At 47.2% G+C, this 26652-nt stretch overlaps 1 protein-coding gene across 1 annotated transcript in view; it reads left to right on the top strand.

The window, feature by feature from the left end:
• The first annotated feature begins 3186 nt into the window (after positions 1-3186).
• The window catches only part of PYGL (glycogen phosphorylase L), a 113014-nt gene continuing 89548 nt past the window's right edge, over positions 3187-26652 (top strand). The window contains exons 1-2 of the mRNA XM_078659733.1: positions 3187-3974; positions 21054-21155. Of these exons, the coding sequence (XP_078515859.1) occupies positions 3729-3974; positions 21054-21155 (348 nt within the window). The 5' untranslated portion in view covers positions 3187-3728. The remainder of the gene's footprint in view (positions 3975-21053; positions 21156-26652) is intronic.

Below are 26652 nucleotides of genomic sequence, written 5' to 3'. Positions count from 1 at the left end.
GGACGAGGAGAAGCAAATGGGGTTAGGGTGCAACCTTGAGAGTGAAAGAGGCCCAGGACAGTTGGTCGAGATGGGAAGCCCACAATGTGTCCAATTGGCGGGAGCTAGCAGCCGTGGGCAGTGCTCTGCTGCGGTTAGCTCTTGATATCCAGGGGGAGGCAATTGTTGTGAGGACAAAGAATCAAATGGCGAAGTTGTATCTGATCAGACAGGGCCGCATGAAGTCGCCCTCTCTGGCACTGTTAGCCACAGAGATTCTATCTTGGGCGGAGGTTCATTTGTTATCCATTAAGGCAATGTATATCCCAGGGGTGATCAACCTGCAGGCGGACAGTCTCAACTGGAATATGCCTTTGTTAGTAGAATTTCGTCTCAGTGTTCAGGCTTTCCAACTGATGAGATCTCTCCTGGGTGTTCTTTTTATAGATCGTTTTGCCTCTCTGGAAAACGTGCTGGTGCCTCGGTTTTTCACACAGTGGTCATGTTAAGAGGCATGGGGATAGATACCCAGGTAGTCCCTTGTCCACAAGAACTCTTCCATTCACTTGCCGTCCTCCAGAAGGTGCTTCAGAGGATTTAGAGGAAGAGTGTCACAGTTATTTTGGCAGCCCCTTTCTGGCCCAGGAGACCATTGTTTCATTTGTTGAGTCTCCTGATGGTAGAGCCTCCTATGCAATTTCCTTTCTCTCCCAGTCCTAGCCAGTTTCCGTATCTCACTCCCATCAGGTCTCTTAATTGAGGCTGACAGCCTGGAAGTTGAGAGGATTGGGTTGCAGCAGTCAGGTTGCTCACAGGAAGTGGCTTATGATATACAATCAGTGAAGAAAAAGTCCACGCTCAAGGCGTATTCTAAACACTGGGGAATGTTTGTGTATGGTGCTCTAAGAAATCTTGTGACCCACTTTTGGGAAATCCATTTCATGTTTTAGCTTTTCTGAAGAATGGGTTCTCCAAGGGATTGGCTCCTTCCACCTTTGCTTCCAAGTGGGCTGCTATAAACATGTAGAGGTACTAGGGGTGAATTTTCTGTGGTTATCCCATTGGCCATGAAACGGCTGAGGGGTTTTAGGTTAAGAAATCCAGTGGCTTCTTATCCGGAACACTCCTGGGACGTATCAGTGGTGTTGGAAGGTCTTCGGACAATCCTCTTTGAGCCTTTGGAGCAAGCAAACTTTAACCTGGCTTTCAGCTAAAGTGCTGATCCCAGTTACCAACACCTCAGATAAGAGTTTAGATGAATTGTCCTCCTTGATTAGCACCTATCCTTACCTGTTGTTTTTCCAAGACAAGGGGGTCTTAAGAAGACCCACCTGACCCTAGTTTTCATTCCAAGGTTCAATCCGTTTTTCACTGCTCATAGGAAGTCAACCTTCTGTTTTTTCTGTCTATGGTGGTTGTACAGAGAGCTCTATTGTGTACTTAGACCGTACTAAGGGGCCGATTAGGATGGCGGACGGATCGCCACCGCCGTGCAGGCGGTGGCGATCCGTCCGCCATCCGTCACCGTCCGCCAGCAATTTACCCCCCTGCCATATTACAATGGCGGGGGGGCCGCGGCGGACAGGAAAGACCGTCTGCCGCTTTTCTTAGTGGCGGTGTCTATCAGACACTGCCAGCCATATTAGGATGGGTTTCGGGGTATGCCTTTCTGTGGCGGCAATGCCGTCACAGAAAGGCATACGGTCTTTGCTTTGGGGGCCTGTTGCATGCCCCCAGGGTGAAGGGGGTGGGGGGTGCCCATGGGGGGTACCTATGGTACACCCTGCATTTCAATGTACAACATGACAGGCACCGCGCGGTGCCTGTCATGTTGTGCATTGAAATGTACAACGTGCATTTTTAGCATTGCGGCGGGTGGTGCTGAGAGCACCGCCCGCCACAATGTTAAAAATGCTGGATGTGCCCGCCACTGTGGCGGGCGCATCATAATTGCTATGGCGGGACCGCCGCACACGTGGCGGACGGTCCCGTTTCCACCGGGATGGCGGACGGACAAAGTCCGTCCGCCATCCTAACCGGCCCCTAAGTCTTTTCGGTCTTTCCTGTCCTCCTTTGTGTCACATGGTTCAGTGTGTAAAGGGAAGAAAACTTCAGGTATGACTATCTGTAGATGGGACAGTCAGGCGAGTACTCTACCATTTTTCCATGAATTAAGTGTTGCCAGAAGGTGTTGTATCCAGATCTACCAGAAAAGTGGCTGCTTCCTGGGCTGAGGCAGGTGGGTTTCACTCACCGAGATATGTAGGGCAGACACGAGTCAATCATAATACTTTTTTGTATCATTACAAGTGGGACTGGTTTTCACGTTCTTTGGAAAACGTTGGTAAAATGGTTTTACAAACAGCTATGATTTAATTGTTGTAAATGAAGATTACCGGTAAATCACAAAGTCACTCTAAGTGCTGGGGAGCCTTACCATGGGTCAAGCGCGCCCAGTTGCAAGAGTTGTCTGCTGCACCAATATTCCATTTTGCAACTTACTTAATTGTGCTATGTGCTGAGAAATGCAGTATGCTAAATAATTAACTACAGAAATTTACTTAAACAGCAAGTTGTTAAGCCTTCTATGCCAAGACCAAATGGCTCAGTGCGTTTTAAAATGCGCTGTTTCCCGGGAAATTACCCTCCAGTATTGTTCCAGAACAGTAAAGGGAGTGCCTATGGTAATTCGGAGTAGGATCTAAAGATGCCTGTGCCCACATTTTTCGAAAAAGTATCCCAATGCCCCTTCCGCTCACCCCCCACCCTAAGTTTGGTTTTAGGTGCGCATCTGCTGACTTTAATTCCATTCCGGAATTAAAACGCAGCTGCGTTGCAACATGTAACACTTTAAAAATGTAAATATTTCTTCTATGGCGTCTTTGAGCTGAGATGATGCTCGACCGTGACTCAGCAAGGTGGGCTCCGAGAGGCGTCTCCTTCCGATCCTCTGATCCAACTCCACCCTGCCTTAACTCTTCTCCGGCCGCATTTCTTTCTCCACCCTTCCCTTTCTTCTTCCCCTCATCTCTGTTCTCCGCTTCCCTTTAACTGGCTTCCTTTTCGTCCACCCCTTCCTTTCCCTCTTATCTTCGTTTCCCCTTTCAATAGCCCTACCACTCCTCTTGCCTGCAGGGCCTTAATTAAGGCAGTTTAGGTGTTAGTGGTGTCTTCCGGGAGGTTGTACCGTGGGCGTGACCGATGAACAAACCAGCCCGGGGAGAGGAAGCAGACGGGCGGACTTTTGGCAACTGCGAAACATAAAAAAAAAAAAGTGAGGTAAAAAGTGCGGAAGGAGTATCAAAGGGTGGCTCGCGAAGGCTGAGCTACATGACAACTAGAGTGTGGTGTCAGAGGTTTCATGGCTGGGCCCCGTCTTTACCTCACATGCAAATGACGTTTCCACAGCCACACTGGATTATCAATGATGCACACCTTTAAGTAAAAAAAAAAAAAATCCAATTTCCCTTAGTCTAGTTCTCGACTAGAGTTAGCACTTCCCCAGATGACAGACTGACAGCAGGAGTGGGAGTGGCTGTCAGCACCACATCCCTCCCGTCACGTACAGCCTTGCAACGCATGATGAAAGCTGTACATTCGGCTTTCTTTGGCCTTCAGAGGTCGGTCAGTGGGAGGGGCGAAGGGCGGGACCCAGGGGCGGGGAAGTGGACTTTAACTTCCCATAAAAAGTCTCGGCTCCGGCTGCTCTCCGCTTCTTGCCCGTCTCTCACACACCCACCACCCTCAAGATGTCGCAGCGGCCCCTGACGGACCAGGAGAAGCGCAAACAGATCAGCATCCGCGGCATCGTGGGCGTGGAGAACGTGTCCGAGCTGAAGAAGGGCTTCAACCGGCACCTGCACTTCACCCTGGTCAAGGACCGCAATGTGGCCACCCCGCGCGACTACTACTTCGCCCTGGCGAACACCGTGCGCGACCACCTGGTGGGACGGTGGATCCGCACGCAGCAATACTACTACGAGCATGACCCCAAGGTGAGGGCGCGTGGCCGGGCGCCTGTGGGCCTGTGGCTACTGGGATCCTGGGGCGCAGCTGTCAGGGGTGCAGCGGGTGCAGTGGCACCCGGGCACATAGGCCCGAGGGGCTCACTGGGTCTTACTGGGTTTTGCTATGCGAGCAGCGGCCAAGTGCCCAGGTTTCTTGGGTGAATCGGCGCAGAAAGGTATCCTTGCTCGCAGTGCTTGAAATGGAAAAAGAGAAGTGCCGGTACTCTGTACCAGAGTACCTACTTGTCCCTGAGAAGTGCCGGTATTCTCCAATTAAAAGTTTAGCATTTCTCTTGAAGTGCCAGTACAAACTTATCAAAATAAAAAAAGTACCGGACAGTACCGGCCCATTTAAAGCACTGCTTGCTCGCCCCTGATTGCTGGCGTCCACTGCAAGGGGCGGAAACGAAGGTGAGGGGGTGACTTCAATGGCGTGACCCTGCGATTATCGGACTCCTGAGGGAATAGCAGTATGCACAAGTACCAGACTGACCTGAAGGTGATGGAGGGGGGCGTCACCCTCTTACTAAGGGCGCGAGCCTAAATGGTAATGCAGCCGGACCTAGCATTTCAGCTAAGAGCAGACCCCTAAGGTGACGGGTAGGGTTTAATTGAGGCCGCCAGGGTGCTGATTCTGTAATACCTTGACCTCATGAAGGTGGGTCAGTACCCATCACACGGGTACTGCGAGAAGGGCCCCGTGGTGAGGGTTGGGACGAGCTGGGGGTAGTGAGTGTGACCGAGCACAGGAAGAGGGGCTATAGGCCCATGAACCCGGTTCCGGAGTGCACGGGTCCGAGGAGAGATGTCTTACTCAGTGTGACCCTGGATGGTTTAAGGCTAGGAAAAAGTGGGCGCAGGCCCAGCCTTTCAAAGATCGAGGGGAGCTGAGAGACAGCTCTGTTCTGCAAAGTCTTGCCCTGATGACCTTGAATAATTCTTAAACTGTGTTTTTGATACTTTAACCCTTTAATTTTTTTTTAATTTGGGTGATGCATGGGAGTCTATTACAGACATTTTTTCAGAGGAAGGCTGTGTATGTTCCATGCAACCATATAAAGTTCATTTTAGTTCAAAACAAGACCTCACATATGAGAAATCGGAGGGAGTCACAGGCATTATTTGCAATAAAACGTGAGTTACTACGGTGTTACAATATTAAAAACCCAGGTCACTATCCCTGAATATTAGATGTAAACCCATTTAGAATTTGGACAAGTGTCTGTTCACTCAGTGACCTGGCCAAAGAGGGCATGAAAGAGCTGAAATTGGATCATAAATGCAAAGCTGTTAGAGCAGGGGACCATAAGATTCATCTGGCTCAGGACCCCCCAACATCTTTAGGGTGTTCCTGGTGTAACTACACCGTGTAGAGGGGTTTGGCCAGGAGGTGTGGTGACATTTTGACCCCCAAGATAAACTGTTGTGTTGCGGGGGCAGGACGTTTCTGGTCCCAGAATTACTAAACTATGAATGGCCTCCTGGAACAGGATATGTTATTGAACTTTCTAAACCGATGCTGCTGCGTTCTTGGCCTCCAGGAACTTTCAGGCAACCAAAAAGATTCAAATTCTTATAAGTATAGTTGACCTCCCTATCATGGTGTTACGTTTTTAAATTCTGAATTTGTGCTTTTCGAGACCAAGCACTCGTAAACTATACTGCCTACCAGTAAGCATAACGTGTGACTCCTACAGTTTCCTCTGTGTTATGTATGTAACCTTTCTTATACACGGATTTACATGCTAATGATTAATTGTCTCTGTGTAATGTGTAGGTGATGTAAAGTGCTGACACCTTACAGTGGTATGAGTGGTGCTATAAAAGAAATGCATGAGAGAGTGGTTATGGAGACTTGAGGGGCACTGTTAAACGGTGGTAGTGAGGGATTCGGTGGAGAAGGAGGTCATTGGTGGGCACCGACCAACATTGTCGTACCAGGCTCCATCAGCGCTAAAGCTGGCCCTGTGTATGGCAAATGGTTGGTGTAGAGTTAACAAAGGAGATGAATGGACCTGAAAGCCAAGGTCCTTTGCTAGAATGTTCCTTATAAATGTCATTGAGGTTGCCTGGCATGTCAGTGACACAGCTTGTCAATTTCTGGGATTTATTGTTTGTTAGTTGAATTGGGTCACTTGGTCTGAACCCAGACTACAACTCCCAGAATGCACATGTACACGCCCGCTGCCTTCTGGCTAGATTGACGTGAAAGAAATACTACATGCAACCACTCATTTGTTGAATAAAAGCCCAGTAGTGGAAACTGTGTCCATTTGGTGGCCTACGTGGCCCTTTCGAAGCTTACCTGACCACATACACGTAAAAGTAGAACTAATGCTTTGAAATTTACCCCATTGTGCTCCAGTCTATGAAGCAATCCTGTTTACCTTGGAAGCTTCCCTGATGCACCTAGTGGTGGTGACTGGTCTGCAAAGACCTCTTAAAAAATGGGTAAAGGTAAAACACAAGTGTGGGCAATAGTGGACACCTGGGGACAAAAGTAAGCCCAGAGGGATTATATGGGGGTGTTGGTGGATCTCAATACCGCCCCCAGATTAGTATGGTTCTTGCTCCAATACCTCCTTCTACCACTAAGGGGGATCTTAGTAACATGAGTACAGTTCCTGTCCCCCAAACCGCTCCTATACCACTTCCCAGGTCAGTGCCCCCCATTCCTCCCCCCCAGGAGACCTATGCAAACAGCCCCGGCCAGCTCATCTACTCAGGGTAAACTACCAAATGCACCAGTCCTCACTTCTAACCAGCAGGATAACCCCAAATCCAGGCACAAGGCAGTTAACCTGCCCCCGAGGCGGCGAGTTATACTGTGATATTAATGGGTGTTCCAGAGCTGGCCAGCGGCGTCATTGAGTCTTACGATTCATTACGTAATAAGGTAATTAGCTGGTTAAACATCCAAAGGCCACTACCATCCAACCTAAAAGGCAATGTTCTTATGGTTAGAAGGGTCTCGTGGGTGGGCTATACTGCCAAGAAAAGCGATGGGGACTGTATAATTGTTAGCTTCAAGAGCCCCCAGGTTGTCACCTATGTATGTAATTGGCTGGGAAATGTGGGTAACTCATCCATTGAGCTGGTCCCTCTCTCATATTTCTATCCTAACTTATGTAAGCCACCTATGAGGAGGGACGATGGCTGGACTCGGGTGGGTTTTGCTGTGGATGGGACCAGATATAGGCCCAGGTATAATGCTCATCCTGCCACTGTAAATTATGTACATTCCAACAGATTCAATTGCCTTGATGAGGTGGATTGACTTCGAAGGGGTTTTCCCGCTCAGTCCTTCCAGGTCATCGCAGCTGAATCTGCTGATCAGGGGATTGGAATCGGGGCAGCTGACATCGCTATCAGAGAGTTGGGCTCACTCCAAGATGGTAGTCTGAAAACCCCTAGCCCCAGGGGCCTTGAAGGTACACTCCCATTGAGCCAAATGGGCACCATTCTAATGCCCCAGGTGTCCCAATTACAACATCTACTGCTGACCGCAACATGGAATCACATGAACGGTTGCCAGCATACCTTGCTATGGGCACTGCATCTGGAACAACTGAGGGGCCCCCTTCCAAACCTGTGACTGAAACCCTAAAGATCCTCTCTTGGAATGTGGCAGGTATCGCAAACAAAATTCATGGGGCAGAATGGGATGATCTTGTAGGCTCCAGCGACATCTGCCTCTTCCAGGAGACGTGGTCAAGGGACCATGTGACTAGAGTGGGTTTCGCAGTTTTTGAAATCAAGGCAAGCTGGAGCGGAAGGGGGAGACCTTCGGGTGGTCTGGCGATTTGGGTGGCTAGTCACATTGGATGTGTTGCGGAAAATGTTCCTACGTTCTCGCGGGACATCCAATGTGTACTTCTTAGTTGGCCCAATGCAGTTAAATTGGCGATCCAGTCAGTGCAGCTAAGGAATCGCCCACTCTGGAAGACCTCTCATCCTTTCTGGGCTCACTGCCAAGCAAATACAAAATTGTGATGTGGGAGATTTTAATTGTCATTTCGAGCCTCTTGAAGGTCTAAAGGAGGGTGCCCTCACCTCTGAAGATGACTTCTGGGGTGTTCCACCCTGCTCATCTCCCCACCCCAAATCCTGGTCACCCCTTGCGTTGCAAATCATGTCCCTCACTTTGAATTACGCATTGAGGGCCTGTAATGGTCGTACTGCGTCAGACAGCCCCTCTGTGTGTACCTTTAACAGGAGGGATCATGATTCCAGGCTGGATTATATCCTTGTTGATATTAGCTTATGGTCAAAGGTTCAGGACTTCAGAGTTTCCCCGAGAATAGATAGCGACCATAATGCACTCATGTTAGATATGAAACATCCTGCTCCCGCTCCTGAGTCTCTATCTACCAATCCCAGTGACGACCCAGGAAATCTGGTTCTTAGTTCTAATAGGAGAAGGGTAAAATGGGCGAAAATAATTAGCTCAGAGGAAAATATAAGAAAGATCTTTGATATAGCGCTCCCAAGGTTTGCAGAAATAGATGAACTAATTAATCAACCTAGATCTGATTTTGGCGATCATCTCGGCCATATACATGCAAACCTTGTGGGATCTCTAGCTGAGGTTTTTCATCCAGCGGTAGTACCTCGGCGAAAACAGACCCGAACTCCAACATGATACAATTCCTCCTGTAAAAAGGTGAAGACAGAGCTAATTGCCACAATTAAAGCAGGAACAGACAAGGGCAAGGTCGCCAATCTTAGACGTAGCTATAAGGAAGCCTTGGCTCTGGCAAAGTCGGATTGGAACCACTGGCGGGATCTCTCCTCTGCATTGGAAACCAGGGACTCGAAAAAGTTCTGGTCCCTGGTAAATAATGGCACAGGAGAAGCTAAACCCGCTGTGGAGCCTAATATTGCACCATCTGCCTGGGAAGCCCATTATGGCAAATTGTATCAGGATACTGATCAGCCCGCCCATGTAGTGGCCTGTGATGATACATCCACCCCTGCAGCTGGTTTGGAATTTTCACTCGGAGAGGTGGTCAGTGCAGTAGAGAGACTGGCAATGGGGAAAGCCCCGGGTTTGGACAGATTGCCTGGTGACCTTTTTAGACATCAACCTGAAATCTGGGCCCCGTACCTCCTTATTATCTTCAATGCCATCCTGGGAGGTATGGAGATCCCCTGTACTTGGCTGGGAGCAGAGATAGTGCCAATTTTCAAAAAGGGCTCTCTTCTCCTCCCAGCCAACTACAGGCCGATCAGCCTCATAGATGTCCCCCAAAAACTCTTCTCTCGGCTCCTTCTGGACCATCTCCTCGAATGGATGGAGGTAAATGAAATCCTGAGTCCCCTCCAGGCTGGCTTCAGAAAGAACACGTCCACCATGGACCAGATCTTCCGCCTCATCCTCCTGTATTGGAAAACGGTGAGGATTGAGGGCGGGAGACTTTACATGGTGTTCGTGGATCTGAGGTCAGCCTTCGACCTGGTCCCGCGGAAAAAACTATGGGAGGTCCTAAAGGAGTTGGGTGTTCCATCCCAGCTGCTCCATGCCATAATTAGACTCCATGATGACAATTATGCGCAGGTCAGGTGTGGGAGGGACGGCGCATTGTCTTCAAGGTTTCCTGTTCTCAGAGGGGTAAGGCAGGGCTGCGTCTTGGCGCCGACCCTGTTTTGCCTCTTTGTTAACAGCGTTATATCCCACCTTGATAATGTTGAGGACAATGACGCCCCGTTTTTGGCAGGCAGGAGGGTGCCAGCTATTATGTTTGCTGACGACACGCTCCTGCTTTCCAAATCCCCAATGGGGATCCAACGGATTTTAGATGGATTTGGTCTTTTCTGTAGTCAACACGGTCTAGAGATCAACACAGAGAAGACCAAGTTCATGATCTTTAATCCATCCCCAAAAGCCAGACCCAATCCCATTCTGGGCTCCGCCACTTTGGAAAGGGTTACAACTTTCCAATATCTGGGGGTAACACTGCATGAGAATTTATCCTGGGACCCCCAAATAGCCAGATCTAGGCTAAAGTTGTCGCAACTATCTGGTGCAATCTTGAAGGTCGTAAATACTTCCACCTTCAAACCCATAAGTCCTGCACTGGAAATGTATAAGGCAAAAGCGGCAGCATCTTATGGCAGCGAGCTGTGGGGGCATAAAGCGGGGAAAGATCTCGCGCTAGTGGAAAACACCTTTCTTAGACGTCTGCTGGCCCTTCCACGTGGCACTCCTTTGCTTCCCTTAAGACTGGACGTGGGTTTACCGTCCATCGCTGCCGAGCTAGAGTCCAAGCCATTAAGATTCTGGCATAGGCTCTGGTCCACCAGTGAGCTTACACAATATAGGAGTGAACTTACCCATGTAATGGATCTGAATAAGCGGGACAGAATTCCCTGGCTGGCATTTGTCAAGAAGGAACTCTATCGCTTAGATTTGCCTGAGCTTTGGGAGGCTCCAGAACAAGGATGCCAGAGGCTTTCTCGTAAACGCCTAGTCCAAATTCACAAGGAAAAAAGCCTAGAACTTATCCTGACCGCAACTAACAACGGCACCTTAACCAAACGTTTTTTACAATCCAAAAACACATATGGCTTTGAATGTTTTATGGACATAATTTTCCCCATTTTTGCCAGGAAATTGTTTATACAGTGGAGGCATGGCACTCTGCCTATTAAATCCTTTACCTGCAAATGGCTCCAGAGCGACGATAAAACTTGCCCAGGTTGTAATTCTCATGACGAAGATGAAGTCCATTTTCTCTTCTTTTGTCCTGCATATCATAGACCAAGGAAGTACTGGCTGGTCCCTCTATATAGGAACCTGGGATTCAGGAGCCATATGCATGCGTACAGAGTATTGAGAACCAGTACCCTGCCCCACATAGTTTTTGAAGTAGCGAAATGCATTATGGCTATGTGGTTGATTAGGAAAAAACTGTTAAAGGCACAACTGTTGACAATATGAATCTGTTTCTTAAAAGTATGAATTGTGCTCTTAATCAGGATTTGAAATGCTTTTTCTAACATGATCTATTTTTTATCTTTATTATGTCCGTATAAATTTGGCAATTGTTTTTAATTATTGTATTATACTAATGTAATCGTTTTTAACGTGCTGTTTTAATGTATTTTGCATGTATCTTTTATGGTCTAAAAAGACCGAAATAAAGAATTTTTGGATTGGATTGGATTGTAAAACACAAGGATCGAGTAAGCCCTGCTTAGAATCTGTACAATCCCAAATTTATGTGGGATGCAAAGGCTGTGCGTCCCAGCCTTGCACCTTAAAGCGGAATAAAACCCTTTTCTGTCGGTTTCATCATTATTCACTTCTGTTGCCCACAAGCTGCACACTGCCTTCTACGTTAGACTGGAATTAGTTCCTACTGGCGCTTCAATAAATAGAAAATAATTTCAGAGACATCCAGGATCTCCCTTCTACCTCTACAATGGCAATGTGTGATCCTGGGCCCCACACTATGGTGCATGAAATCAGGGAATGGCAGTGCCTATGTATTGCTTAGTTACTACGAGAATCCTAGCGTTCTCGTCTGCCTGTCCAGAGTCCTTTTAGTTTCATTGTTTATCACTGCTCTGCACCCCGGTGGTTTATGGACAGACCCCAAAATCTGCTAGTTTATTTGGGAAGTATTGTTTAAGCACGAAGCAGGGTCCACGTGCGTCTGAGCGCTTCAGGTTTACCTAGATTACAAATGCAATATTAAAAGAAAACATCGAAAGAAACAGTATCTTGTGTTTTGGAAAAAAAAATTTTTATGAGATAACAAAGTGAGTTTACAAATTCAGTGCATAAAGACATTATATAAGAGAAGGACTAAGAATCAGTCTAAAGTTTCATCTTTAAAACCAAGGGTCTAGTATTTGCCGTATTTGTTTAGCTAAACTAGGATGGAGTACACTACGGTTTCTAAAGCACTTTCTTGGTTTCTAAAGCACTTTCTTGGTTTAAAAGTATTTACTGGAGTGACAAAAGGTAACGTGGTTAGGCTGGAGAGGGGGGGGTCAGGTATTGAGAAATGCATCCAGTAAGTGAGAGATCCAGGATCGTTTAAATAATTTAAAGCCTTAGAGCGGGCTAATGGGCACGTAGGGAGTGCCCTACCTTCGGGAGGACCCGTTTGATGTGGTTGCATTTGAGTTGGCTACCAGCCCGCTGCATGTAGAACCGTCTTTAGTGATGTAATGGCCCTCATTGCGATACCGGTCGGTTGAGGCAACAGTTTCTGAGGGAACCGCACCTGATTACAATGCGACTGTATGTGGGGCAGTCGCAAACTCCCACTTTATGGTCCTTGAGAAATGAGTTTGTGACAATCCCTGCACTGTGTGGCAGCCGCCCCACGGTGCAGGGATTTTCAGGGAGGGCACCATAGGTCTTCCCCTGACCCCCCAACCGGAGGACCAAGGGCGCCTTCTATAGGGCCCCCAATGTCTATTTCCGACAGCCTTTTCATGTCGAAAGGCTGAAAAGGAAAGTAATCCGTAATTCAGATGGCGGAGCCAAGCCTGACTCCGCTGTCATTGATGGGATTACTAGTCCTCTCCTGTTCCAACGGGCTCACAGAGCCAGTCTGAAGAGGAGCGTAATCCCTTGCAGTTTTCCCTGCGACCGCCATAATCAAAATCTGGCAGCCAGAGGAAAAGCTCAGAATGTCGGGTGAGTGCCTCTGACCACTGGTCACAAGCTTTCTGCCCGACATCCAAATCTGGCACAGTGTGTAAAATGTCTGTTTTTGGTGAAGAGAATTTCCTTTTTTTAAAAAAAACATTTTTTTATTAACAGTCCAGGAAAGAAATATAACCAAAAACAAGAGTGTTTCCATTGTCAAGGTAGGAAATTTCAAGAGATTACACAGCAGTGTAAGTCCCTAGGTTGTAGGAAAGGTTTGTAGTTCTAGAAAAGTGCAGTGGCTAAAATCCCCCTTTGCCAGATTCTTGTTATGGGCTTCAGTGTTATGTTTCTTGTCCAATGATACCTAGTGATTTGGCAAGGTCAGAAATTTGAGGGTGAGAGGGCCGATCAGATTGTTTGGCCAATAATCAAATCAGGTGTTTGAGCACGACTTCTCACCCGTAAGGGTCTCAAGGTGATCGGGGGGGGGGGGGGGGGGGGTTCGCAGGTTCCAGTCCATTAGGTTTCGAAGAGAATAAGAGAAATTCTGTTTTTATCCATTTATTTACTTTTATCCACTGAATGTCGGAGTGACATGAAAATCAGATGGTATAATCTGCATTGGCAGAGACTCAGAGGTATATCTGGGTATTAACTGACTGGTGATGATTCTGAGCTCCTTGAATGGTTATAAGTGCTCCAAGGGATTCAGGATAGATATTGAAAAGTGAAGGGGCCAGGATTAATCTCTGGAGTACACTACCGGGTATAGAGGTTGATTTGGAGACACTCTTCACTTTTAATACATTGGTATCTGTTTTCAAGGTAGCTGTGTGTACGTTGTGATTGTCACTTTACTTTTCTTTGTTTCTATTGGTTGTAGGGGTTCTATTTCCTGTTCTTTCGTGTGTTTCTCTTATCAGTCTCTTATATGCAAAGTTCTGCGGTCATCCGCTTTGGTGGATCTTCTTTTAAGTGCCTCCAGTACCAATCTGGAAAACAAAAGCAGGCACCCACTCGTGTGTGTGAATGTGTTTTTTTTTTTTTTTTTTTTTTTTTTTTTTTAATATATACTTAATTGCTAGCACTTTAAGTGTACCCGTGTTTTCAGACGTCTCCCCATCACATTCCTTTCGCAATGTTAATTTACGAGTAGCCTTTGAGCACTACTTTGCCTTCCCTGCCCTGCCCTCCCAGCCATTCCTGCTTCATCGCTGTTTCTTTAACAATATTGCCGCGTCTAGTTACTTGCAAACTTAATGTATTTTGCATTTGCTGATTGTGTGCATCTGTTAAAATTCTACTGCTTTCTGTTGTCTTTCGTACAAAACAATGCTACTTGTGTTCAAATGTTTTTTTTTTTCCGATGACTGTCTTAATTTGAAACCACGTTATGAAACCAGTTAATCTTATGTAATTTTATGTGCGGGACATCTGCTTTGGATACTTGAGTTCTAAGCGCAACCTAGTAAAGTACTGCACATCCTAATATTACATAAAGCAAATTGAACATGGGTTTGAAATCATTCGTATTGTCTGTTGTAACTCTTTTAATTGCATAAATCTGAAGGCTGGTTTATGGCCTTTTCTCATGGTTGCATTAAGGGCTCTGTAGGAAAGTAGGATCTGCTTTTATAGTACCCCCACTTTTTGCCTGATGCTAAGCTGTTATTGACTAGTCTGACTGGGATCCTGCTAATCAGGACCCCAGTCTGTGCTTTCTCCCTTTAAATTGTTGTGATTAGTACTTGGTACATCCCATATTGAATACTGGGATACCCTCATCAGTCCCTAGTATATGGTACTAATGTACCCAGGGAATAGGTACCCCAGCGGTCCCCCATGGGCTGAAGCATGCATTGTGCCACCCATGGGACCCCATTCAAAATAAAACTACAGGCCTGCCATTGCAGCCTGTGTAAGCTGGTGCTAGCACCACTTAATAAAGATATAGGTTTCCTATATCTAGCGTCACTGCATTTAATACCTATAAGTCACCCCTATAGCAGGCCTTATGAATCTTGAAGGCACGGTGCTTGGTTCTAAGTGTGAGGGTGCCCCTGCATGAGCCAAACACCCCTTTGGCTCCCACTCCGGCATGAAACTGAACAAAAGAAGTGAGTAACCTTCTCTCCCGCCCTGCTCCCCCCCCCCCCCTCCCCCAAGATCTTCCTGTGGGAGGGTCACCTGAATCGCCCAAACCCTTTCTTTAGGGTACTTAAAGGCTTATCTGGGTGTAGGTCCCTAGATTCGTCATGGCACAAGATACAGATCAGACACCACTTTTTCTACCGTCTGGGCACTCTGGACTTTGTTGGGCTCGACTTCGATTCCCTTCCAGTCTGCTGCATCGTCTGTGCCCGTGTACCCTACAGGAACCTTCCAAGGCCTCTGGGCATCGGACACCTGAAGGAATCTCCCTTGAAGTGAAGGAGTCACTTCCCTTCATTCGCAGGCACCGCAACTAAGTTCACTGGCTTGCTGATCCTCAGCTCCTCCCGACTCCATAACGTTCTGCAACACAGGTGGTGGTCCTCCACAGCTCTCAAGGCCTGCCCTCTCACCAAGTTTGAGGACAATATCCCTCGTAGGAGCTGCAATAACCGAACTCCTGTGCACTTCATCAACTTGCAGTTGCAAAGGCTTGTTGGCTTCAGGGCTGGACTGGCTACCAGGCAGTTGTGTGTGCTGCCGTGCTGGGGGCTAATTTCGTTGATGGGGACCTTCGTGTGCAAAACGAAATTGTTTTTGCTTTTTTTATTTCAAAACGCACGCAGGTCCCCATCAACGAAATAAGCCCCCACCACAGAGAAATTAGCCCCTAGCTCGGCAGCACACACAACTGCCCGGTAGCCAGTCCGGCCCTGGTTGGCTTCCTTCCACCAAGATCTACGGCCTCCAAGTAGCCACAACCTCAAGCACCTCCTGTGACCAAAGTCTTCGTCCACTTCACATTGTTTGCACCGTGGCCTGTATCTTTTGGTGAGCTGTTCGAGGTCCACTTGCAACTCCAATGCCTGTGGTTCTTGTTGAGGGTCACCTTTGTTTCTTTTGGGCTCCCCAATTGCTTGGGACCTGCCGTAACTCACCTGCTTGTGGTGACTCCCCTGGACCTTACTGGTCCCGACATTGCACCTTCTTCGACTTCTGTGTTGGTTACATTTGCCAAGGCTTGTTGGTGCACCAACCCCCCCCCCCCTTTAGTACTCTACATCAGACCCTGAGTCTTACTTCACTTCCAAACCTCTAAGTGAATGTCACCCCTCCCCACAGCGCTGACCCCCACAGACACCTTGCCTGCGTTTAGTGCTTTCCTTACCTGGCGTCAAGGTTGGCCTTTATTCTGGATCCAGGGCCCAACCCGTTGTGACGGGGCACCCCCACATGCTGATCTTTGCCAGATACCCTTGGTCCCATGGCGCTCATGTAATACACTAGCGACAACTGCATTATCTGATTCTACCCACCCCGCAGCTGTGGACCACCACTTGCACTCTTCCTGCACCTCATCATCCATCAGTTCACCTTCTTCTAAACTTCTCATTGAATTCAACTGTTCGTTTCCCAGCTGACATCCAACAGCCTCTGTGGCAAATTTCCCTCCCCAATTTCCCCCCCCCCCCCAATCTCGGCCAGTGCGACCGTACCTTTGACATCCTTACATGCAGAACCTAGTATGGTACCTTAGGGGGGACAGTAGAGTGCCATGCTATGCTCTCCTGACCACGCGGCCCCTGGGGCGGTCTCCAACTGCCACCCTAGACCTTCTTGTGGCAGTGTTGTTGCTGTCTCGCAATGACCTCTAACTGGCCGTCCAGGACCCTGCCATCTCTTCCCCTTGAGTGTATGAGCTGCATATGACTCACCAGAGTCCACATGTCCCCTGCGAGTGACATTGAAAAGAAAAGGTAGGTCCAGATGTACTTCTGTTAGTTTCTTTATCTGTCTGCCTATTGTCCTGCTCCAGCATCCAACACCAACTCCCCCACGCCTCCGTAATGTAAACGGCACCATTAGCTTGTCCCTCTTCCTGCTGAGTGGCCTCCTTGCCGGCACCGTTCCACCCCTCTCGCACCAACCCTCACTACCACAAATACATCCTCACAGGGGGCCTCACACCACTAATCATCCGTTCACACTGAGCAATTCCTCTCTCCTCCGACCCCTTCCCCATGGCTCCACTCCAGTGCTGCTGCTATCAGTGCAGATGCTGGGCATTCTACGAGGGCCCATGCACTGCTTACCTCATCCCTAGTACCTCCCCCTGCCCTGTGTGGACCCACACACCATCTTCATTCCACCTGCCCTGCATTGCCACAAATACATCCTCACAGGGGGCCCTCACGCCACTAATCCTCCGTTTCCACTTAGCAATTCCTCTCTCCTCCGACCCCTTTCCCTTGGCTCCACTCCAGTGCTGCTGCTGGGCATTCTACGTGGGCCCATGCGCTGCTTACCTCATCCCTAGTCCTTCCCCCTGCCCTGTGTGGACCCACACACCATCTTCATTCCACCTGCCCCGCATTGCTTGTGGGTACTTCTCCAACCACCCCCTGCCTCTAGCAAAGTTGGGGACCCACTCCCCTGCCCCCTCCCCTTTCATGCAGTCTCCCCCTTCCACATCTTCCTCAAACCCCCCCCCCCTTCGTCTGCTCTTCCTTGCTATCCTTCATAAGCTACCTATCTAGGTTTTTTCTGTCTGACTTGCCCATGCCAAGGTCCCTCTTCTCTCTTCTGCCCTGTGGCACAGTGCTCATTAATCAAACAACATCAGAATTGGGGCTGCTTTTTGCCCCAAACCAGTGGCGACAGCCATTTTTTATTTCTGCATTTGCATCTGTTCTTTAAACGTAATATTCTTTTTATCCTTTTTTATAATCCATCATCCATTCTCTTTTTAAACGTTCATATCCTCCTGCAAGGTGGTGCAATTTCCCAAGTTTCTCATGCTATGGTGGGCCATCCGAACCGCTCTCCAAAAACACGTACTGAAGCAGAGTTCATCAAGAGCAGTTTATTTAACCCAATGCATTTCAGACCCCACCGGGTCCTTCGTCAGGGGTAACTGTAAATAACAATCAGACATACTTTTAAAAAACAGATATATGTACATCACCTCCATATCATATACTTTAACTGTGAATTGCGCAACTCATCTCTCCCAACAATCACTAACATGTTACTACCTTTTTTATTTTTATTTTTTATTTTTACAATAAATGACCCTATTCTTTTGTGTGGCAAAACTCTCCCCTCTTTATCCTACCTATACGCTGTCTCTGTTTATACTCACTCATTCCTTCATTTCCTACCTCCTTTCAAACTACACGTCACCTCCCCGTCCAAACCTTTCAATAACTCCTCCCTACCTTCCCTCTTGTCCCAGACTACACTCTTCCCCTCTTCATTACTATTCACCACCACATCCCCCCCATTCTACCAACTGAACACACATTACCCCCTCACATACCTGCTAAAACATAATCCTCCTGCTCTCGTGCAGCCAAGTTTTCCCCTTCTGCAATACCACCCGTATTTAAACAAACCTTCCGCCCTCATTTCCTGTTCCCTCCCCTTCTCCCACTTCCTCAGTTTCACCTGGGCCTCCCAAACCACCCTGGGACACTTCAACTCCCATGATGCATTGTAATATACCATATACAATTGTTAATTGCTCTGTTGGACTGAATGCCGTGCGCATTTAAAACTGTACATTCTAATCACTGCTTTAACATAAAAAAAGATAGTATGTCCAAAATTTCATAATGTCATTAAGTATCCATTTGGCTTCCTTCAAAATAAACGTCCTTAACGAACCAGGATGTTTCGCCTTGCAGAGGGACCACGAATACATCTTCTCAAAGTTCTTTATCTCGGTGGGTGCTAACCCGATAAGGCAATATTCAACATCATATATGGGCGGGTTGCACTCTGTTCTTTCAAACGATATTCCAATTTAAACGTACAGTTTCATTGATGCCACTTCTCTTTTCTGGCCACTTTTTATACCACCCTCCCCCCGATCTCAGCTTGTCCTTGTTTTTCTTCCTCAAACGCCTGAACACTCCTACTGGGGCCAATACCAATGGCCCCTCGGAACCAGGCAGTTGCGTTGAAGCCTGACTCTCTCGTTTCCGCGCACAAATTAAAGCGCATGCTAGGCTTTTTCCAGTGCACATGCCTCACGGTCCCTTTGGGCCCGTTCTCCTGGCTAATGAGTGGCCCCTGGACCTCACCTTAGGTATCTAGGGCGTTCCCTGGCCCTGACACAGATGCCCGGCTTGCTTGAATCCAGTGGCAAAGTGAGCAAGGGACTCACGTCTCAGCATACCCTGCCAACTCCGTCCATCACCACCCCCTTTTGTACCACTTTTTTCGCCATAGGTTGGCAGGGTATGCTCAGACGTGAGTCTCTTGCTCACTTTGCCACTGGATTCAAGCAAGCCGGGCTGAAGACGGCTGAAATGCCAGAAACCGCTCCTCGGAAGCTTGTTTCCGGTCCAGGGAAGGCATGGCTTGGCAGTTCGGGCTGGACTGTTCCAATGAGGCACAGGGTCAGACTGATTTGCATATGGCCATGTCTGAACTGGGGTGGCAGAGTGGGCTAACGAACGGTGATGGATTAAACCCAGATCTGTTGACTGGGTGTGAGTGTTTGGTTCAGATGCTCCGTTCATCACCACCCCTTTTGTACCACTGTACAATCCTGGGCAAACCACCTCATGAACGTGCTCCTACACACACCCTTCATCCCTTATCCCATAGAGAAACTATGCAACACCTTTCCTGGTGGAGACCATCTCCAGTAGGATGTAGGGATATCCCAAACCCCTTCCCCATGTCCTTGGCCACTACCCACCTCCATCCTCTGCCTACCTTCCCCTGTTGTGGGGAGCAGGCTCCCTGTGCTCTTGCTGGTGTCGGTCTGTCTAGCGTTGTTGATTTGTCTAATTTCACAGGACCCACAAATGCTGCATAAGTTGCCTACATGTTGTCCATGAGTTACAAATATGGTAATCCTTGATGCCTAGTTACGTCATACGGGGGATGGTCTGGTCCTTGAGGGACACTTCAGCTCTTGCACTGATGAATAGTTGTACCATATAATGGAGCACACGAGCCTTAAAAACTGAACAGTCCTTTTCAGGAATTCTAGAGTAACTGGACTGCAACTTCTAGAATGCAGTTGGTGGTTTGAGCGCATAAGACTGGATATACTGTCCTAAGCTCATGAAATGATCTGGCACCTTAAAATGATGTGATCAGTTTTAGTGACCTTTCTCTTACTTGCTCTGCTTCTTTGCAGCAATATGCTGTGAAGTCAGTGCCCTTGCAAGCTTTTCACCAAATCCTAATGAGTACAGATCGATCCATAGTTTGGTTATTAGCCATTAAACACCTAAGACATTATTTTTTAATGTATCTGCTTAACGAGGTCTCCCCACCTCTTGACTATTAGTACTCGGGCAGTTCATGTAAATGTACAGGAATTTATATAGCGCAAATCACCAAGCGGTTTCTAATCGCTTGCTTAGGGAACCCGTCCTGGTATTCCCCTGTGAGAACCCCGGCAGGGTATCCGCAAGGTGAAAGCCAGGCATCCCGCCGCGAGGGGCCGTTGTGGAGATTAAGCAAGCTATTGCCCAGAGTCGCAGAGTGTGAACCTGTGAATCGAGTAGGCACCGGAGCGAGAATTGTCGAGTCCATGGACATTTTAGGACTCAAGACCCCGCCGAGCCGGGAATTGAACCCTGGTCCCGGGCTGACCTCTGCTTCCAGGTCTGCCTCCTCTAACCAGTGAGCCACACTTCTCCACCCGGGTTTGTCTGAAGTGCACCTCTTATGGTGCTTGGTGGATCGGGTCCTTGACAGCGGCATGTCTGCCCTTGACATCGTTGTCCAAGGCCTCCATGGACCAGCATCTAGAATGGAAGATCACGTTTGTTTTCGCTGTGGGACTCTGCGCCTATCACACCAGCTGCACCGCTCTCCAACGTTCTTCTTTCTCAAGCAGGTTGAGTTAAGTGGCCAATGCATACAGTACACCTCTTCCCAGTGAAATCCGCTTTTACAGCTGCCCCGGCCTATGTCTAGCACACCTAGGCAATTAATCGTTGGCCATTTGCCAGTACGTCCCATGGCTATCGCTATGATTCCCCACTGGCCAACCACTAATTAAAGATGTAGCTTTACAGATCCCTGCAAGGCGTCTGTATCCAGCTATGCGATACAAGGGGTGACGAGAACCTTGATCCTCATTGGCAATGCACTGAACCAACTGATTAAGCAAGAGTCTTGTACATGGTTTAAAAGCCTAATTCATCAGTCACACCATCCACGTGGCCCATTGGCCCCATTGAAATCTTTCATCTTTAAATCAATGTTTTGTAGCTGTCTGGTATTGTTTGTTTATGGATAAACCTTTCTTGCAATATCAGCTTTTTAATTGTCTGTTCCAGAGAACCTACTACCTGTCCTTGGAATTCTACATGGGCCGCACCCTACAGAACACCATGATCAACCTGGGGTTACAGAATGCCTGCGATGAGGCCATTTACCAGGTATGAGGTGTCTTGTACATTAACCGTACTTCTTTTAGTAGTACTTTGAGCTCGACAGCCTCAAGCTGTGGTAAAGCTGTCATTTTTCATTTTTACTTCTGTATCACGTTACTTTCTCCTTATTTGTTTGTTTTATTCTTTCCCTCCTCCCTCCCCTTTTACTCTTCCTTTTTTCCTCCTTCCTTATTCATCCCCCTCCTACCGTCCCTTTAGCCTTTTTCTTTTGTCCTATCAATCTCATCTAATTTCTTCTGCCCTTCCCACCATTCTTCCTTCCTTTCTCTAGTCCTCTTCTTGCTCCAGCCTTACTTTATCCTATTACCTTCTTCCTTCCTTGCACTCCTTTCTGTCTTTTTCGTTCTTTCTTCTCTCTTCCCACCAGTCTTTTTTTTTTTTTTTCTCCTTCTCATACCCCTTTTTTCTTTTCACCTCTCCCTTCATTCTTCTCTACTCTTCTTCCTCCTCTCTGGGCCTTGCCTGCTCCAGTGCTCTTCTTCCCTGCGTTCCTTTCCCAATCTCTATCCCACTGCTTTCTTGTTTCAATCTTATCTCCTGCCCTATTCTCTATTCTATGTCAATTCTTTCTCCACTCTCCCCTTCGTTCCTGTCATCCCAAGGCCTGGCCTAAATAAGCTCTGACCTAAGGCCTCCACCTTTTAGGACATCTAGTTCAGATAACCAGTGACCGTGTAGTGATGTAATATTAGAACAGTGCATTGAAGCTCGCTGTGGGAGAAGCTTGTACTGCTGCTGGCTGTTTGGGTGAGTGTGGGCACTTGTGCATGAGTGGATTTTGAAGACCTGTTTCTTGAGCTCTGCTAATTTCTGGTTTGGGGGTGGCTATGGAATGGAGGCCTTCATTCCTGGGTGATAACCTGCATGAAATGTGCAAGGTAATGATGGAACTACTAAAATGTTGTCTTTTTGGGTTTTTTGTGTACTCTCCTTGCGTACAGTTGGAGACATACAAATAAAGTACAGCACCTCCTTTCTAAGATGCACAAACTAGGTTTCAGTCATATCCAGTACCAGAGAACTTAATTTGCCATGAGTCTGCAAATATGTCGCTAGGCATCAGGAGTATCATGCACCAATTACATCAAAAATACCTGCAAACTATCAGTTGAGCGCCAACACTACCATTTTCCAGTCACTGTAACCAGTATCTCTGTCATCCCAATGGTACTCAGTCTTTCAAATTGAGAAATGACCGCTGCCTCAAAAGAAACTGTCACAGTATTTCTCTTCAAAGTACAAAAAGTTTGGGGTGATCATCGTCTATTTTGGTGGCAGTACAAACTTAATGTATTTGTTTTTCCAGAAACCAACTCCCAAAGCGGTAGTTTACCTTAGAAAATCAAAAAACGAATGATTCCCCCACAGCCTGGGAGTTTACTCCCAGACTGTCAGGGACATTATTGGTTTTATTTCTGTTCCTCTCCTTCAGGTTTTACCTGATGAACGGGGAAAAAAAATATTATGTCATTCAGCCCAAATAGTAGGGGCGGTGTAATGTGGAGAAGGCTTTCCATCAACTGACCCAACTGGTGAAGCGTCAACAAAAAGCCTATTGTCCCTCCGTCCCTAAATAATGCGGTAGCCTGAGTTTCGAGGCCTGGGTACTGTCTGCCGAATTCTAAATCTGGCCCCAAGACTTGCTCTTAGTTACTAAGATGCTTATAGATGTGGTGGCGTGGCGAGGACATGGATTTTGATGTGACCAATCAAGGCAACTGTACACCAAATGCGAAGGAATGTGGCCTAGATAATCGTTGCAATATACACTCCTGCTAGCTATCCACATTCAGCTCACTCGTGCAATATGGTGATTCCCCAGGTTCATGGAAGGCTCCTGGTGTGAGAGAAGCTTTCTGTTCGACCAGACTCTGAAACTCTCTTCCACAGAAGTTAAAAGATGAAACTCACTTGTTGACCTTCAGGAAAGAATTAAAGATGTGGCTCTTCAATCTTTGATACTGTATTAAGACCTTTCGGAATTCTGTCACCTGATGAGCTAGCGCCTTGACACCCTCAGTTAATTGTATTGCGCTTTATAAATCTTTCATTTTATTTCATGCAGTATTGCGTCCATTATCGAGGTGCGAGGATTGAGCTGCCCCTCACCTTGTGGCGTTGGGGCTGCACCATTCAGTTTCTCTGCCAGGAGATGAGACTTTAGGACTAATGCGCCAACTGTGGACACACTGACCTGTGGTATAACCCCAGCCAGCTTACTCATTTAATAGGCTATACATTGCAGCATGCCCACAGGCATGGTTGTGCACCGGTATTTCATGCTAGTATAGCGGTTTAACCCTTTGTTAACGTTTTTTTTTTCTATTCATAGACCATTCACCGGCTCTGCACGTGGCATTTTAAATTATGCCCCTTATATGTGACCAGATCTCCTCAGGCCGCGTCACCTCGCGTGCTGCAATTTCCAGAACTGCCAAACACTGAATCTGCCTAGAAAGGGTCTTAACGCTATCAAACGCTTTATTTAATGCTGGAAGATTCCCATTTAATCTACTCTCCTCAAGCTAAACAGCCACCGGGATCCAACGCACTACGATACAACCCTTCCTACTACTTGACTTTTAAAAACATTCGCAAAACAAATGCTAAAACCCAGGTAGTTGTTCGAATTCAATGCACCTTGCTTGGTAAGTGGCCGCCTCCCGCTGTACACCGCGAGCTATAAAGGGTTCCAAGCCCTGTCGCACTGCCGGGTAGAAAGCAGAATGCCGAGTCACGCACGGCCCCTCCCGGGGAACGTTTGCGGTTTACATTGTATACATTCCCGGGTTAACACTACAGCTAAGCAAACAGTTACTGAAACGATGGAAATCCGAGAGGCCGAGAGGGCCTTAACCTTGGCCAAGGTGGATCCCAGCTTTCTTTTTTCAATAAAAATGAAAATGTGTTTCTCTGTTTGGGTAAAAGAAAGCAAAACTTCTTAAAACAGGCAATTTCCTACGGAGAAGGCCTGCAGCCTTGGAAGGCTCTCTTCCTGCCTTGTGCAGATGTCTGACCCCGTTGCTTAGTTTTGCATCGAACGCAAAGGAGACTTTTGGGTTGAAATAGGAAAATAAGAAAAAACCCTGAGAAACCTGCCAGAACCCGACTGACAAAAAGCTCTCTGTGGCAGAGGGTCACACGAGGATAGAGGCGCCGCGCCAACGAGCATCCTTCAAACCGAAGCACTTAAAATCAAGAGCTGTTTGCCCGTAGAAACGGGAATGAATCTACCACGGAGCACAATTACTGGCAGAGCGTGCACTTCGGATTGGATTCATAACAAGGGCCAGTTAGCAAAAAAAAGCCACTCACTCACAAAGGACTGAAAGCCTTACTCGAGCTGCTGCTCTCATTAGGGTTTAATTGGCCAGGCTCTCTGCCTCCCCCTGGAAAATGCCCTCCGCCATCCTGACCGGTGATACTCCACCGGACACACTTGCAACCCGGCCCTTATTAGAGTGTGCAGTGACAGCAAGGCTGCATGACTTTGCAGAGTTTACTCTCCCCTGGCCTGACAACTTTACAAACTCTTTATAAACATTGTCTGCTCAGCTCTTTTCATTGCCTCTTTGGAGGTAGCCCTACCCACGCATGGTTTCATGCTGGCTAAAAAAAAGCCATCCATTTCTTTATGGATTTAGTATTTTAGCATCTGCAATGTGACTTGTTTCATCAGAAGTTGTATGTTTTTGTGTTTTGATTTTTAAATCTAAATGTTCTCAATTGCAGAGTGCATTCTGTATATGCTCGGTTTATGGCCACATTTTGTGGGTGAAATAGCATGTGTCACTGTTGCTCAATTGTGCCGGATTGCAATATATATGCCCCAAGTATGTAGGAACAGCCTACAGAACTTCCGAAGACTGGGGAGCTTCTGGGGTTGACTCTTGTGGCAGTGTCACCGTTTTGTGTGCCCGTTCACTGTGACACGCGTAGTCCATGAAGTCCTTTCTGATAACTGGCATTATGAAAGATTCAGGGGCGACCCTCGGGCAGTGGGTGTTGTGCTTGATCCCAGTTTCTGCAAAGATGTGCCCTGCCTCCCGTAGGCAGACCGGCATTGTGCCTTCTCCTCATGCTAGGACATAGGAGATATATGCTGCTTGTTGTGCTGTCCTGAAGGCCTGTGCTGGTCTTGTGGCAGTGCTCTTGTTTCAGTGTTCCCTGATTTACTTGTGTGAGGAAGTGTACTTTGTTAGCAGCGCAGGATTAATGGAATAATAACTGTTATGAAACCATGGCTTTTTCAGCATGCCGTGGCAAGATATGGCAACCAAGTCCTGGCACCATTATGCTGGTTTTTGGGTGTCTCCTTCTGCTGTGTGATTTTTGGTGCAAGTCCACACCTGCACACAATGAAATGGCTACACATTGAGACACGCTAGTGCAATTTCAAAGTATGTTAAAACGATTAAATGTCTTATGAATGCCATACTTTTCAAAATACAAGAATTCAAGCAGTGAATGTCTGTTCATTATGTAAGACTGGCCACTTATCACCATGAGCAACGTTATCTGTAGACCAAAAAAAATAATTCAGACTCCTGCTCACACTTTGTTGCACTACAAATGTCACCGAGAACCTTATCCTTTAGCAGCCACTTGTGTGCAATGTTTCAGGATTACATTTCAGGTACCGGAGGCCTCTGGCCATCTCTGTAGCAAGCAGTTTCCTAGCACGCTGGGCATCCTGAGGTCTTTAATGGCGGTGTGATCTGGGTTCCCTCTGTGTGCATGTTTTTTAGGTTTTGTATTGAGTGGGTTAGTCAAATAGACCCTGCAAAGTTGAGTAACTGCAGTTCTGTTGCTCAAGGGTACAAAGGTTGCCGACAGTAAAGACTGTTTACCTTTTGTGATATGAGAGAGTTGCAAAGGTGAGCGGCGTGGAGATGCCACACTACACTAAGGCTTTTACGTGCATTTCTGTGGAATAAAGAATGGATGGGGCAAGGATCTTCTTTGAATCGAAGTTTAATGTGGCAGCTTGGATGGCCATAACTATATGCAAAAGAGACTTTTTGTGCAACAAAAGTGCATCTTGTGTGGTTTATATTTGCAATGGTCAGAAACAGTAGTTGTGGCATTGTATTAAAAACCAACCCAATGAAAAGCCTTGTATTGAATGGAATCCCACGTGTACAGCGGAAGGACCAAGGTCGATGGCAAATTGAGTGCCTGCGATCCAATTTTAAGGCAGTACATTTATTGTTTATTTAAGCCCCTTTATCCTGTTTGGCTCAGTTTAGTAGGGAGTTATCTGAAATTGTATTAGATATTTTTTATGGCAATCACACTTGTTCATTTTTAGTCTAGGGCATTATTCTAGGCCGTCCCAGTAGTTTGATAAGACGGTACAAGGTTGATCTACCAGGGTACGTATGGTTTTCTATTGTATTGCCTCCTAATAATTGTTTCACAGATGAGTGGTACACAGCGTGCACATTTCCCACCGATCTGAAGAGTCTTTGGTGAATTTACT

This window comes from Lissotriton helveticus, chromosome 9 (assembly GCF_964261635.1).
Source record: "Lissotriton helveticus chromosome 9, aLisHel1.1, whole genome shotgun sequence".
Taxonomy (NCBI): domain Eukaryota; kingdom Metazoa; phylum Chordata; class Amphibia; order Caudata; family Salamandridae; genus Lissotriton; species Lissotriton helveticus.
Note: the sequence above shows the minus strand (reverse complement) of the source record. Positions and strands in the feature narration are given on the sequence as shown.